The following is a 12261-nucleotide window of genomic DNA, read 5'->3' on the forward strand; positions in this document are numbered from 1 at the left end:
AGTCAGCAGGTGAGTGGTAGCCCTGTAATATGAATGAGTGTCTTGTGGCCTGCCAGGAGCCAGCAAGCTGGTGGCAGAATCGGATAGTGAGGAAGTTGGGGAGGAACATGGGCCAGTCGTGGAGTCCGGGGAAGGCTCTGACAAGTGCTCTGCGTCAGAGGCAGAGATGTGGCCAGGGTCTTCTGACAGTTATCAGCTGCCTTCAGAGTCAGAGATCAGTGGGGCAGAAGAACAGCTGGCGCCTGTTCCCAATGTATGCATGTGCAGAGCTGCCAGGAGAAAGGAACAGTTAAGGAACAAGGGTTGACTCGGGAGTAAAAGCTCAGGTGAATGGTGAATGGCCCCTTTGTTTCATAGGGAATAAAGAGGAACGAAAGGGGAGTGGCGTTTGCAGGGGACAATTAGTTCAATTCATTAGAGTGAAGATCTGCTCCTAACTTCTTGCCAAGTAATTGCTGCTACAGTGTGTCAGATAGAAGATATCAGCCTGGCAACTCTCCAAGCCTGATAAAGGCTGAAATGTCATGAAAGACTGTTTTCCAGGACTTTGCTGAAGTGGAATTCACTTTAACTTAAATAAAAGGGGTTTTATTGGGATGAGGAGTCTGCTTCATGATCTTGGGAAGCCTAGGTCAGAACAGAATGAACAAAAAAGGCTCTTCCCATCTTTCGGAGGAACTTTGATTGGGACAGCTCCAGATTGAAAGATGCCCTTTAAAGAAAAGTGGTGGTGAAAGGAAACAGAAAGTAAACAATAACAACCTATAAGGAATAATATCCAAAATCGTAGCAAAGTTTTATGACATCTATTTCATCAACCAGCACGTAATACTAGAGTTGCCTTGTTTTGCTTAAGGTCATGTTACTACATGGACAACTCCAGATAGTTTCTGTTCATATAGAAGCCATTGTTTCCTTCGAGGAATGTTTTGACTTCCCAATCTTGCCTGGGATCTCAAAACATTCTCGTGGTCTCCCATCCAAGAATGAATTGCATCCAGTTCTTCTTAGTGGATTTGAGATCAACCAAATCTGGCTATGTGCTGCCACCTGCTGGGCCACATTCAAATTGATACATGGGAAAAACTCTTCACAGTTGGTGGCCATTACCACATACTAGGATTTTGAGTCCATCACTCCATTTGCCATTTATCAGAGGGATGATAATTAAAAGCAAACCTTGCCTATGAAAGTAATGCAAATTGTTTATACTGACCACTTTAGTTCTGACTTTGATTATGAAGAGAGTTTAGTGTTTGGAGTTGTGATTATTAGGCATCAATCGCTATATAGAATAAGAAGTAGAATGTTTTCACATTTCCATTCATCATTAGTTGAATCTGTTTGTATAACCATATCATTTTTCTAAACCCAATCCTTATTTCATCTACTGGTGAATGAAAATAATAGGAGTCATAAGTAGGGTAATCCTTTTGATATAATTTAGGGGTTTATGTGATTTATATTTCTGGCCTGAGAAAGATCATATTAGTTATTCACTGTCATACTTCTAATTTCCAAGCACCATGAACAAATAGACTTGTCATCAGCTCTGAAGATTAAATCCGTTTTGAGCCATCATTATCCAAGACATCATCTGTCTGTGGAATTACATGGACAAAATCATAAAACTGACACTTTTTTAAAAAGAAAAAAGGGGGTTTCAGGTAAACTGCTTTTTTTCTTAGCTTTTTTCTATCTTGAGTGATACCTCTCAGTAATCAACTTGATATGAGCATTCAAATAAATATTTCAGTTCAGTTGCTGTACATTCAGGCAATGGTTTAATTTGTCCCAAACCCTCATATAGTTTTAACTTGGGAAAAAAACTTTCTTTGGTTCTCAATTTTTATACCACCTTTGAACGTATTTAATGTTTGAAAGAACTCATTTTAATTTGTAATATTTAAAATATTTTTGCAATGTCAATTTTGGGCATACTGTCCATGATAGCTTGCAGCAAGCCAACAACCAATTCCACATAGAAACACACACAAAGTTAACCATCAATAATAGAGTAATTGAAAGCTCTAGAAATGCATACAATATTTCAAAGAGGGCTAAGAACAGGTCCAATGCTTGAAAAAGCTAAATACTTTGGGATGTCTTAGTTTATTTAATCCGCCGACCAGAGTTCGCTGAAAGAAGTACAGGGTTACTGAGACATTTTATAAGAGAATCCAAACAATACAATAGTAAAGTAATTAATAAACAGAACATGAAAGAACACACTTATTACTATTTATAGGGGTAGGCAGTAGCTCTTTTGAATTCTGCTGTATAGTGCAGTGTTGGTGTGGTGTCGGGGGTTTCCAGTTCAATGTGTGAAGGGTGAAGGATGTGTGTTTGTGTTTATTTTCATGGTCATGGTCATGATGTGCACTGAAGATGGTGTTTGATTTCGTTGTACGAGGTGCAATGACAATAAAGTAAGCTAAACTAAAAATAAAACCTACTATCCTCATCTAAATAGGCACTCAGTAGTCACTCCTAAATTGAGTTATGTGGCCCCGTATCACTTTATGGAAATGGAGCTTTGGATTTTAAGGCAGTGTCTTTACAGGGAAAAGTTAAACACTTCAACTCTATGCTGGGCCATCTTGCTTAGCCCGGCTGCTTTGCTTTGACAAATATATCTTCTTTGCATACACACACATTCATCAGAGATTGTCTGGGGCTGATTTCATAGGTTGTTTTCTCACAGCACCAAATACAGGGCACCTTTATGCTTCATGGAGCTGCATTGAAAGTGTGCTTTATCGAAGCCTTAATCAAAACACAGTACTGTCAGCACTAATGACAAAATTTGAGCAAGTCTGAACACACTTCCCCCCTTTCCTCCCTGTGTCTTCATGTGAACTATGGGTTTGTTTACTCATATTACATATTACATTGACACATCCTCTATCTGGCCTTTGGCTTGGTAGTGGCTGTTTAGCCTGCTCCTCAAAGCTATCCCTTCTTCCTTCTACTCCACTGCAGAATGTATAACAGGAGTTACAGGTATGGAAAGTTCAAACTTACTGACATTTTGGGGTTTCATAAAAGGAGACACTGCAAATGGAACCGAAAAAATAAATTTGACATTATTTTGCATTGGGGGCAAAGATGGATGTCTCTTTCCTTCCCTTTCTACCCACTTCATAAACTATTTTGTCTCTTATTATAGAGAAATTCCGGGGAAAAAGTGTGGCACCATCATTCTCTCAGCTGAAGAACTGGGCAATTGTAGGGTGAGTCATTCTTTTATCTTTGAATTTTTGTTCATGTCTTTGCTTTCAAAAAGCTCGTCAAAAGAAGAAAATATGCCTTTGAATTCAAAAGCCCCAGTGCTATGGAGTCCCTGATGGTTTAGAAAGTTGTTTTGTTAAAGTTACACAGATATGCCATGCTGCATCCGACTCAGAGATATCATGTTGCGGAAGATAATGAGAGACTCTGATATTATTTTTGGTGATGCAGAATCACACATAAGGTATTAATTTAAGCAAGTTGCATCTAAAAACTGCTATTCTTAAAAGTTTTTATTATATGTCCTGATCCACACAACTTCAATACTAGAATGCTGGAGATCTCTTCCCCTTCTGGGGGAAAATGCTAGCTGTATGTATACATACAGACCTATGGATATTTAGTAAAACCATTGAAATTTACTAATTTATTTATTCAATTTCTATAGCCACTCAGTTCAACCAAGTGATTCTGGATGGTTTACAATTCTAAAATTATAAAACACTTGAACAATTTTAAAAACTGTACAGCAATGAAAACATCTACAAAATAATTAAGTAGAAACATTAGCCATGATGGTTAATCAACTAATACTGAAGCCAAGTAACAAGACCCTTAACACATTCCAAGCTCCAGGCCTGGTTACATAGCCAAGTTTTTGAAGTTTTGCGAAAAGCCAACAGCGTTGGGGCTATTCTTATCTTCAAGTAGAGAATATTCTACAAGGCAGGGCTGTAGCAGAAAAAGTTCTAGTTCTAAATGAAGTATAATATACTTTCCTAGCTAAATACTTTGATAGTGGCCAGCAACATGATCTTGGTAGAACTCTCAGCAGGATGTACCATGCTGAAGTAAATTAGATGAACCCTCACTTGTAGATCAGCAGAAATAAAATATATGCAGAAAAGTAAACTGGGCAGTTCCAGGGAATCACGAGGCTGCAGCAAGGCATTTTACCCTGCTTCTCCAAGAGGGAAATCTATGTAATTATTTGCTGAATATTTCCCATAATAATTCTGGGAACATGAACCAAGATTACAGTCAAATTAGTACCTGAAGAATTCTTATAGCTGGAAGCTGAGATTTGTTCTGCTTAAAAGATAATAATAGATGATTACCAAAAATTTATGAATATCTTTTTAAAAAATGGAGAAAGGAAGATTATGGGCTCAACAGCTAACAGGGTTTTTGAAGAGAAACAGATATAAATCTATCGAGTTGTGTAACTTCATATCCCAGGTTATCATGGCACTGGAAATTAGAGCATGAATATTAGGGTGTGGGGCAAGTCCTGCTTTCCTTTTTGTTATATATCACAGCACACCCAGAAGTCCCCTGGGAGATAGTAGATCTCATATTAGAGTTAAATGGGTGTGCTGTGATATATCCAGTATTGACGGAATGTTTCATTCTTCATCTGGATGAAATAATATCTGCAAGATGTAGGGGATATATAGTGAACTGTGCTACAGACAGGCAATAGAGGATCCATTCGGTGCAACCGTTAAGGCACTAGGCTGGAAACCTGCAGACTATGTCACAAAGCTAGCTGTGCGATTTGGGGCCGGTCATTCTTTCTCAGCCCTAGGAAGTACACAAAGACAAACTACTTTGAAATCTTGTCACAAAAACTACTAGTCCAAGCCATTGCCAGGGATTAGTGTTGACTCGAAGGCACAGAGATTGTGTTGGAGTGCTGCACTAAGAATAGAAAGGCCACGATTTCATCCTCTACTTAGTTAGGAAGCTCACAAGATCAATTTGGAACAATTATTTTCAGTGGACCCACATCATAAAAGGCAGAGTTTCACTCTTGTCTGAGAGCTGGTCAAGCTAAATATATAGTTGTAGTTTATTCCATCTGGGGAAAGCTGCTATAGATTTTTTTCACAGCCTGTTTCCATTACAGTAAATTAACCTAAAAGATGCCCTCAAGCTTGCTTTTGCCATAGACAGAAGAAAAACATGCTTTCTTCCAAGGAAAAGGTTCAGAGCATCTGGGACTTTAAGAGTTATGGCTGAGTTGTGTTGGTGACATATAAGACAAAGAGACAATGCTTGGGTGATTCCCAACAGTCAAGTATTGGTGGGCCAGTAGAGGTTTATTATCTCTTTACAGCCACAGCCAATTTGTTGCTGAAACCAAAGAGAGCAAAACAAACCCGTGGCTGTTTTTCTGGAAAAGATCAGCCTGTCTAAATTCCAGCAAAGCCAGACATTTTCAATCTCCTTTTCTCCCCATACAGAAGTTAACACAAACGATATCACAATCTCACCTCATCTCGCCCACAAGTCTGACATCTACAAGAGGGATAAAATCCTAATTTCTTCTCCTACACATGTTTGTGCAATTCTTTGTCCTCAGACATAACTTGTGTTAAATTCCCATGCCTTCAAAAATGCATGCAGATCAGCACTTTCTCACCCATACGTCCATGGACAAGTGTTTTGCATGTATATCTGTGGAAATGGATGCACATACCATGGTAGAGTACATGGTGAAAGTTTACGTGAATTACATCATGTTGTATTTTATCTCTATTGCTTATTTTTGTGCTTGAATGCTGATACACACGCCCTGTATATTATCTAGAGTATCATATATGGAAAGTTTTGCATGTTTGTATTTACTCTTTCAATTCACAAAATGCACAACCTTTGTTATTGCATGCTACTTTAGACATAAGATCCACTCAGAATTTCAGGGGTATGCTTGAATGCATTCAAAGCAGCCCATCTGTTGTGCTGTAAAGGGAATTTTAACTCCCTTTTCCATCACAATCAACCGAGACCTAAGCAATTAGCTTTACATGAGCAGTCCTGCAGCCTGTGCTAGAAGTTGGCTTAACTCTTTCCCTTGCACAAAGAAGATGATTAGAAGCAGGAAGGGGTTCTATTTCTTCTGCTAAAGCCATATCTTCCTGCCTGTGGCTTACTAACATCACTGTAACTTCAAAGGTCTATTCATGACTATAGCTTGGAAAAGGAGGTCAGTCAAATGGACAAGAAACTGCTGTGTTGCACCTGCTAAGGAGACTAGATAATGTTGCAAGATGCTTCTTCCACTGAAGCTCATGTGATTCATCCATATTCATTGATCTCAAACAATGTCAGTGAAGAAACCATTGTACTGGAGAGCCAACAGCCTTAAGGAGTCACTCTAATGATCTTCCCTAGGATATTTGTTTTCAGTGAGCACATCCACAAGGCAAGGAACAAGGTCTGATTATTTGCTAATTTATATAAGGTGTTTCCCTTAAAGGTATTTTACATATTCATATCCCCCTGAAATACACATTTTTCATATTATTTTTTATGTGGGAGATTGTACTGCAAGATTCTGAAAAGTGTTAATATCATAGGATAATTGGATCCTAGTTCCATATTGATTTAGGAAGGGTAAATTTATTACATTTATCTCCGAATGCAAATTGATCAAGATTCTCTTCCATCTCTAATCCCCAAGGATATTTTTAGGATGAAGGGCAACTTTCTTAAATGGAAAGAGGCATTTTGTGTATTCTTGCATCCTGGGTGCTTATTCTTATATCATTGCTCCTGAGACATAAGAACTCCTGAGATATATCTTATATTAATGCTATTTGTCACCCTGTTGTGCAAGTTCAATGCTTCATTCCTTATGCATTTTCCTGTATGATTTGCAAGGTACATTAACCAGAAAGAGCAGTGATATTCCATTTCTTAATGCTTTCCAAACTCCCTTAGGAAGCATGAAAACATATACCACAAGCAGAGATAAGGAAGCTTGCTTATGTTTTCATAAGTCAACCTGCCTGGATTTTTGCTTCTTTTGAACTCTACCATCTACATTTCTGATCTGTGTTTTTTTTTAGTCTTTTTCTGCACCTTAAGCTTCAAACAACCCTAGGTATTTGTTTATAATCTATGAAGTCCAGGTTAGCAAATAAAAATTAAAAAGAAAAGAAAATTAGAAATGCCTTACTAGGTAATAACAATTCTTCAAAGAAGCAAAGACATCCTGACTGTCCCCTTTTTATTTTACCCTGCATGCTGTACTCACATTTTTCTCCCAGTTAAAATGGTACCTTTGTAAAAATGCAGTGTTCATACACACATAGTAATTCACTCATTTTCTCCTGGAAAATAACCACTGCTGTCTGCCTCTAGCACCACTGGCAGAGAATTTTGTAGAACGAAAATGCCTTGAGTTGGAATCAGAAAGGATTGATAAGTGGGGTACTAATCTCTTCTGACTTCCTTTCATGGTTCCCTACTGGTAGAAAAAGTCTCATCAAACTGACTTTTCATCTCTAACATGACACTTCAAGACACAGTGTGATCTTCAATATTTTACAGCTTGAAACATTTGGCTTACAACAGCAAGGCTATTATTTCCTTAACATAAGAATATCTTATGTTGTATCTGCAGATAGTTCAAGCCAAATTAGTTGGTCCTGGCGAGCATGAAATGGAAAAAAAATGTATTATACATGAACTCCTGCCGACTGATTGTGATCTTTGAAAATTCCTGGTAGTGCTGGAAGCCTGGATAAGAGCAACCAATATCCAAAATGGTAGAGGGAGCACCTGAGAAAATATGCATCTATTATTTAGCATCACTGCTGAATAAATTGTCAGGAAGCATGGCTATAAACATTTTTAAAAGGATGTTATCGTTACCAGGAGTTAACTGTGATTGTTAGTTGTGTGCTGTCTTTCTATTCCAACTTGAAGATATATTCAGTTCAACTCTGGGAGTTGAAATCCACATATCTTCAAGTTGCCAACGTAGAGAAATACTGTTCTGGTCTTTCCTCTTTTCATGAAACATGAATAGTTTGAAAGACTGAGGATGCAATGTACGTAAATGTAATATACTTTGATCTCAGAAAAGCATTTGTCACGGATGTTCATGATATTTTTGTGGACAGAAAGGATAAATGTGGGCTAGATCAGGGGTCTCCAACCTTGGCAACTTTAAGACTTGTGGACTTCAACTCCCAGAATTCCTCAGTCAGGAAAGCTGGCTGAGGAATTCTGGGAGTTGAAGTCCACAAGTCTTAAAGTTGCCAAAGTTGGAGACCCCTGAGCTAGTCTGTTAGGTCTTTAACTGGCTGAACAATCACATCCAAGTAGTTTGTGAGTAGTTTTGTATTATCCCAGTGGGAAGGATTAAATGAAATTCCCCAGGACTCTATCCTTGGCCTCCTGCTACTCCGTATCTAGATAAATAGCCTAGAAATGCAATGGAAGGCATACTTATCAAATCTGTAGATGATACAGAGCTAATTGAGAAATATCTCAGAGCACAAAATCACAGCTACTTTGATAAAATTGAGCATTGGACCTAATCCACAGGATGATTTGAACTGTGGCAAATAGGTAAGAGATTGGGGAGACCTGATTTAACAGCAATGTACAGAGGATCTAGGAGTGCTCCAGGAGTGATTTGTCTACATTAGGGAAAAAAATACGCATAAAATGCAGAGTAGAGGAAACGTTACATAAAATCCACACATTCTTGCAAATCAAAATGAAACTTATAGGTGAATCGGGATATTTTAGCAAGTGAAATATGTTTATTGTATTTATAGAATGCCAATCCTAACAAGATTTGTGTGTGTGTGTTTACAGAGCAGAAGTGATGCTTTGATAAACATATGAAGTTGTTTATATCATGAAAGTAGCTAGTTCCATTATAATCCTAATGGCCTGGATTGATTTAAATGCCAGTGAAAAGTGTATTGGATGATTTATCTACTACGAAAATCATTGGCAAGCTGTAACTCTTCTGTAAAGTTTAACATGCTTCAGTGCATGTTCAAGAGACTGGTGATGGGGAAAGAAAATACCCAAGTACCAAAGTCTATGATTAAAAATCTTAGCTGTAGGTGCAGTATCCTTGTTTGATGCCAAGCTGATAGCTTTCCCAGATTTTTCAAGCCTTGCTCATGCTATTATAGTCCTTTCAGTTATACACTGGATTAGAATTTCTTCAGTGATGAGCCTCATTCTTTCTTTTTCAATTTCCTATTGGGTTAATTGCAAACTCTGTTGTTTTATGTTTAGTGCTTTAGTGTACAACTTCTTAAAATTGCTCTGTTAGCTCAGCAGCGATGCTGTTAGACAATATATTTTCTGCTTCCAATTCCAAGGATGTGGCCACAATGCAATTCTGTGCCAACAAGCTGGACAAGAAAGACTTCTTTGGGAAATCAGACCCTTTCATGGTATTCTTCAGAAGTAACGAAGATGGAACGTGAGTACAAGTGGTTTTTTTTCTGGGAACAGATTTGCCCCATTTTAACTGGCTCTTCACTAGCACACAGTGAAATTTTCCACTAATACTTTGCTGGTTATTCTGGAATTTGGTTTGTGATTTCCCAGTCTAGCTTATAAGTCTGCATTTTCTGATGATCATTCTTTCAAATACCAGTCAGATCCAACAGGTTTTGTTTAAGTCAATCAGTGTAGCTGGTTGCTGCTCTCTGCTTAGGCTTATTCTTAGTAAGCAAACTTTTAAAAGCTTCATATAAAGAATTTGTCCAGGCTAATGCGTATCATGGACAAGACTATTGTAGCCATATATAATCTGCCTTGACACCAAAACAATGGGTCCCTTCTTCTTAAATGTTCTTTATCTCACATTCCATCCAAAAATACAGCCATTGGAAAGACCATCAGTCTGAGAGTACATCAAAAACAAAACTTGACTAGGTGAGGCTTGGATTATTAAACTCAGTGTGGATAAGAGTTTTGGGTTTTTTTTAGCATTCTTCCAGTTTTGCAGTCTTAACAATTAGGGTATCTATAGAATGTGGCTAAAAAAAAAATCAAGATGATGGCTATGATTGTGTGATTTAAGCTTTATGTGTTCTTATGTGTCATCATACTATGATGGCCACCATGTCAATTGACCAAACATTTCTTGTGAGTTGGAAATATTTTTTTTGGACCAGTTCAAGTAAAAAAACTGTGTTGATTAATTTTTTTAGCTGATAACAGGAGAAAATAAAAAGACTTAAGTATGCTAAATTTTCAGGATCATTTTAAAAAGATGATTTATGAATATTCCTGAAGTTGTTCATTAAACCAGCAAGAAGTGAAATGAGATGTTGTGTTTAATAGAAAGGGTCTGGGTGAAAGTTAACTAATATCAAGACAATTCCCTAGCTGACCATTCAGAATAATTAAATAGGTAAATGGAAGTCAGATCTCCTTGAAATTGAGAACATTTTCCTCAATTTTCAAAGTGCAAGGCTGATGCCAAAATAAAATATTGGTTTGCATCCAAATTCCCAGGCTTAGACCGTAACATTTTTTTTTTATTTAAACAGGGTGGAGATCCATATTCCCAAAATCAAAATCTGACAGTTGGGGAGTCTAGAGCTAAGATAGGCTATCACTGTGCTAGGCAAACTCTCATTGAAATGCCCCCCAAAAATTACAGCAAGGATGATCAGAATGCTAGATTGGTGTAATTCATGTCTATGAGTCATGTAGCCTTAAACATCAGAGGATCTTTGCAAAAGATCACTTTAAATCTGTAGCAAGAATGATCTGTCCTTCTTCCAATAGCAGGTTGGGTAGGAGCAAGGATGGACATCATGGAAAATTGAGCTAATTAGAAAAAGAGAAGAAAAGAGTGATCTGCCCAGTTTTGGCTCTGGTCATTACTGGAACATGGCTCCCAGCAGATTATTTCTTAAAAGCACAGGCCCTGCCTGGGAAAAAAAAAATCTCCTTCCTTGTTTGAGAGAACGCAAGCTTCTCCTTTTTAGAGATATTGCCTTATATTGCTGGGTATTGCTTTAAACTGATTTCCAATATAGTTTGTTCTGCTTTCAGCAAGTTTTCTCTCTGTGGGAATGGATATTGCACTACTTGTGCTAATGAAAGTATAATTTTAATAGGAAATACTTATATCCTCTGTGAAAAATGTTAGCTAATATTGCATGAAGTTGGTGCTCTGCTGCAAGCGCTTGGAGAATGCCAGTGTTTGCAGCTATTAAAGTGATCCATTTTTATCTTGATCCAACCCAATGCCAATTTTCATTGTCCATGGTGATTTGGAGAAGCATATTTCAAAAAACAATGAGATTTTTCCTTTCTTCTCTATTGTTGTCCAACCCAAGGCATTCTTCAATTTCTGATAATTAACTTATAACTAAATGGACATTATGTATCTTTCTAGATTTACCATTTGTCATAAAACTGAAGTGGTGAAGAACACTCTGAATCCAGTATGGCAATCATTTGCTATCCCTGTGCGAGCCTTGTGCAATGGAGACTATGACAGGTACAAGTTTCGCAGAATTAATGTTAACATCTGGCATGATTTGTTCATTAAAAGTGATGTTAGAACTGGTCCACCAAATTACCACCACAGTTCTTAGTTCCTAGAATAGCTGGAGTTTTAAGAGTTGTAATCCAAATATACCTAGAGGGACCAGTTTGGAAAAGATCAGGTTAGAAGAAATCAATTACAACATCCCACCCCACCCAGTTTAGATTTTCCAGATGTTCCTCAGCCATCTGGAACAAACTAGAACCAGCCATGCTTCAATTTCTAGATCAGCCAAAGTGGGCTCGGTATCGTCATCTGCTTTTAGATGGAAAATTCATATCTGTCATACAGATGTACTGCAGTCACCTATAAGCACTGACTACCAAACGTGGACCTTGACTTAAAAATCCACAAAGAAAAGGAAGTGGGGCTTAAGCCAAGGATGAATTTATTAAACCTGGTTGTAGAAAGAATTAATGGGAGGTAAAGAGATTCCTGCAAAGATGGCTTGGATAGGTAAGGGTAAGAATTGTCCCCAGACTGAGGTTCACTTTATTGTAGGTATAGAAGGGAAAAAGATAACAGGTTTAGTATTTCACCTTAGTATCTCAATATTTTAAATATTAAACTCAACAACTTCCATGGCTCCATGAATTTGCACCGAACATGGCAGAAGCTGTCACATCCAGAAACTTAGTGATACAAAAGACTTTTCCTCTCTTAAGATTTTTAAGGAGGCTTAAAAAAACATTGACAGTCCT

The 12261-nt window shown here is 37.7% G+C and overlaps 1 protein-coding gene across 3 annotated transcripts in view; it reads left to right on the forward strand.

The window, feature by feature from the left end:
- CPNE5 (copine 5) overlaps positions 1 to 12261 on the forward strand; it is a 128719-nt gene that overhangs the window by 72765 nt on the left and 43693 nt on the right. For all 3 annotated transcript variants that reach the window (XM_026716917.2, XM_087929726.1, XM_087929725.1), the window contains exons 8-10: positions 3170 to 3233; positions 9369 to 9472; positions 11408 to 11512. In XM_026716917.2, coding sequence (XP_026572702.1) covers positions 3170 to 3233; positions 9369 to 9472; positions 11408 to 11512 — 273 coding nt within the window. The remainder of the gene's footprint in view (positions 1 to 3169; positions 3234 to 9368; positions 9473 to 11407; positions 11513 to 12261) is intronic.

The sequence above is a fragment of the Pseudonaja textilis genome, chromosome 3 (genome assembly GCF_049901715.1).
Source record: "Pseudonaja textilis isolate UNSWEBS1 chromosome 3, rPseTex1.2, whole genome shotgun sequence".
Lineage (NCBI taxonomy): Eukaryota > Metazoa > Chordata > Lepidosauria > Squamata > Elapidae > Pseudonaja > Pseudonaja textilis.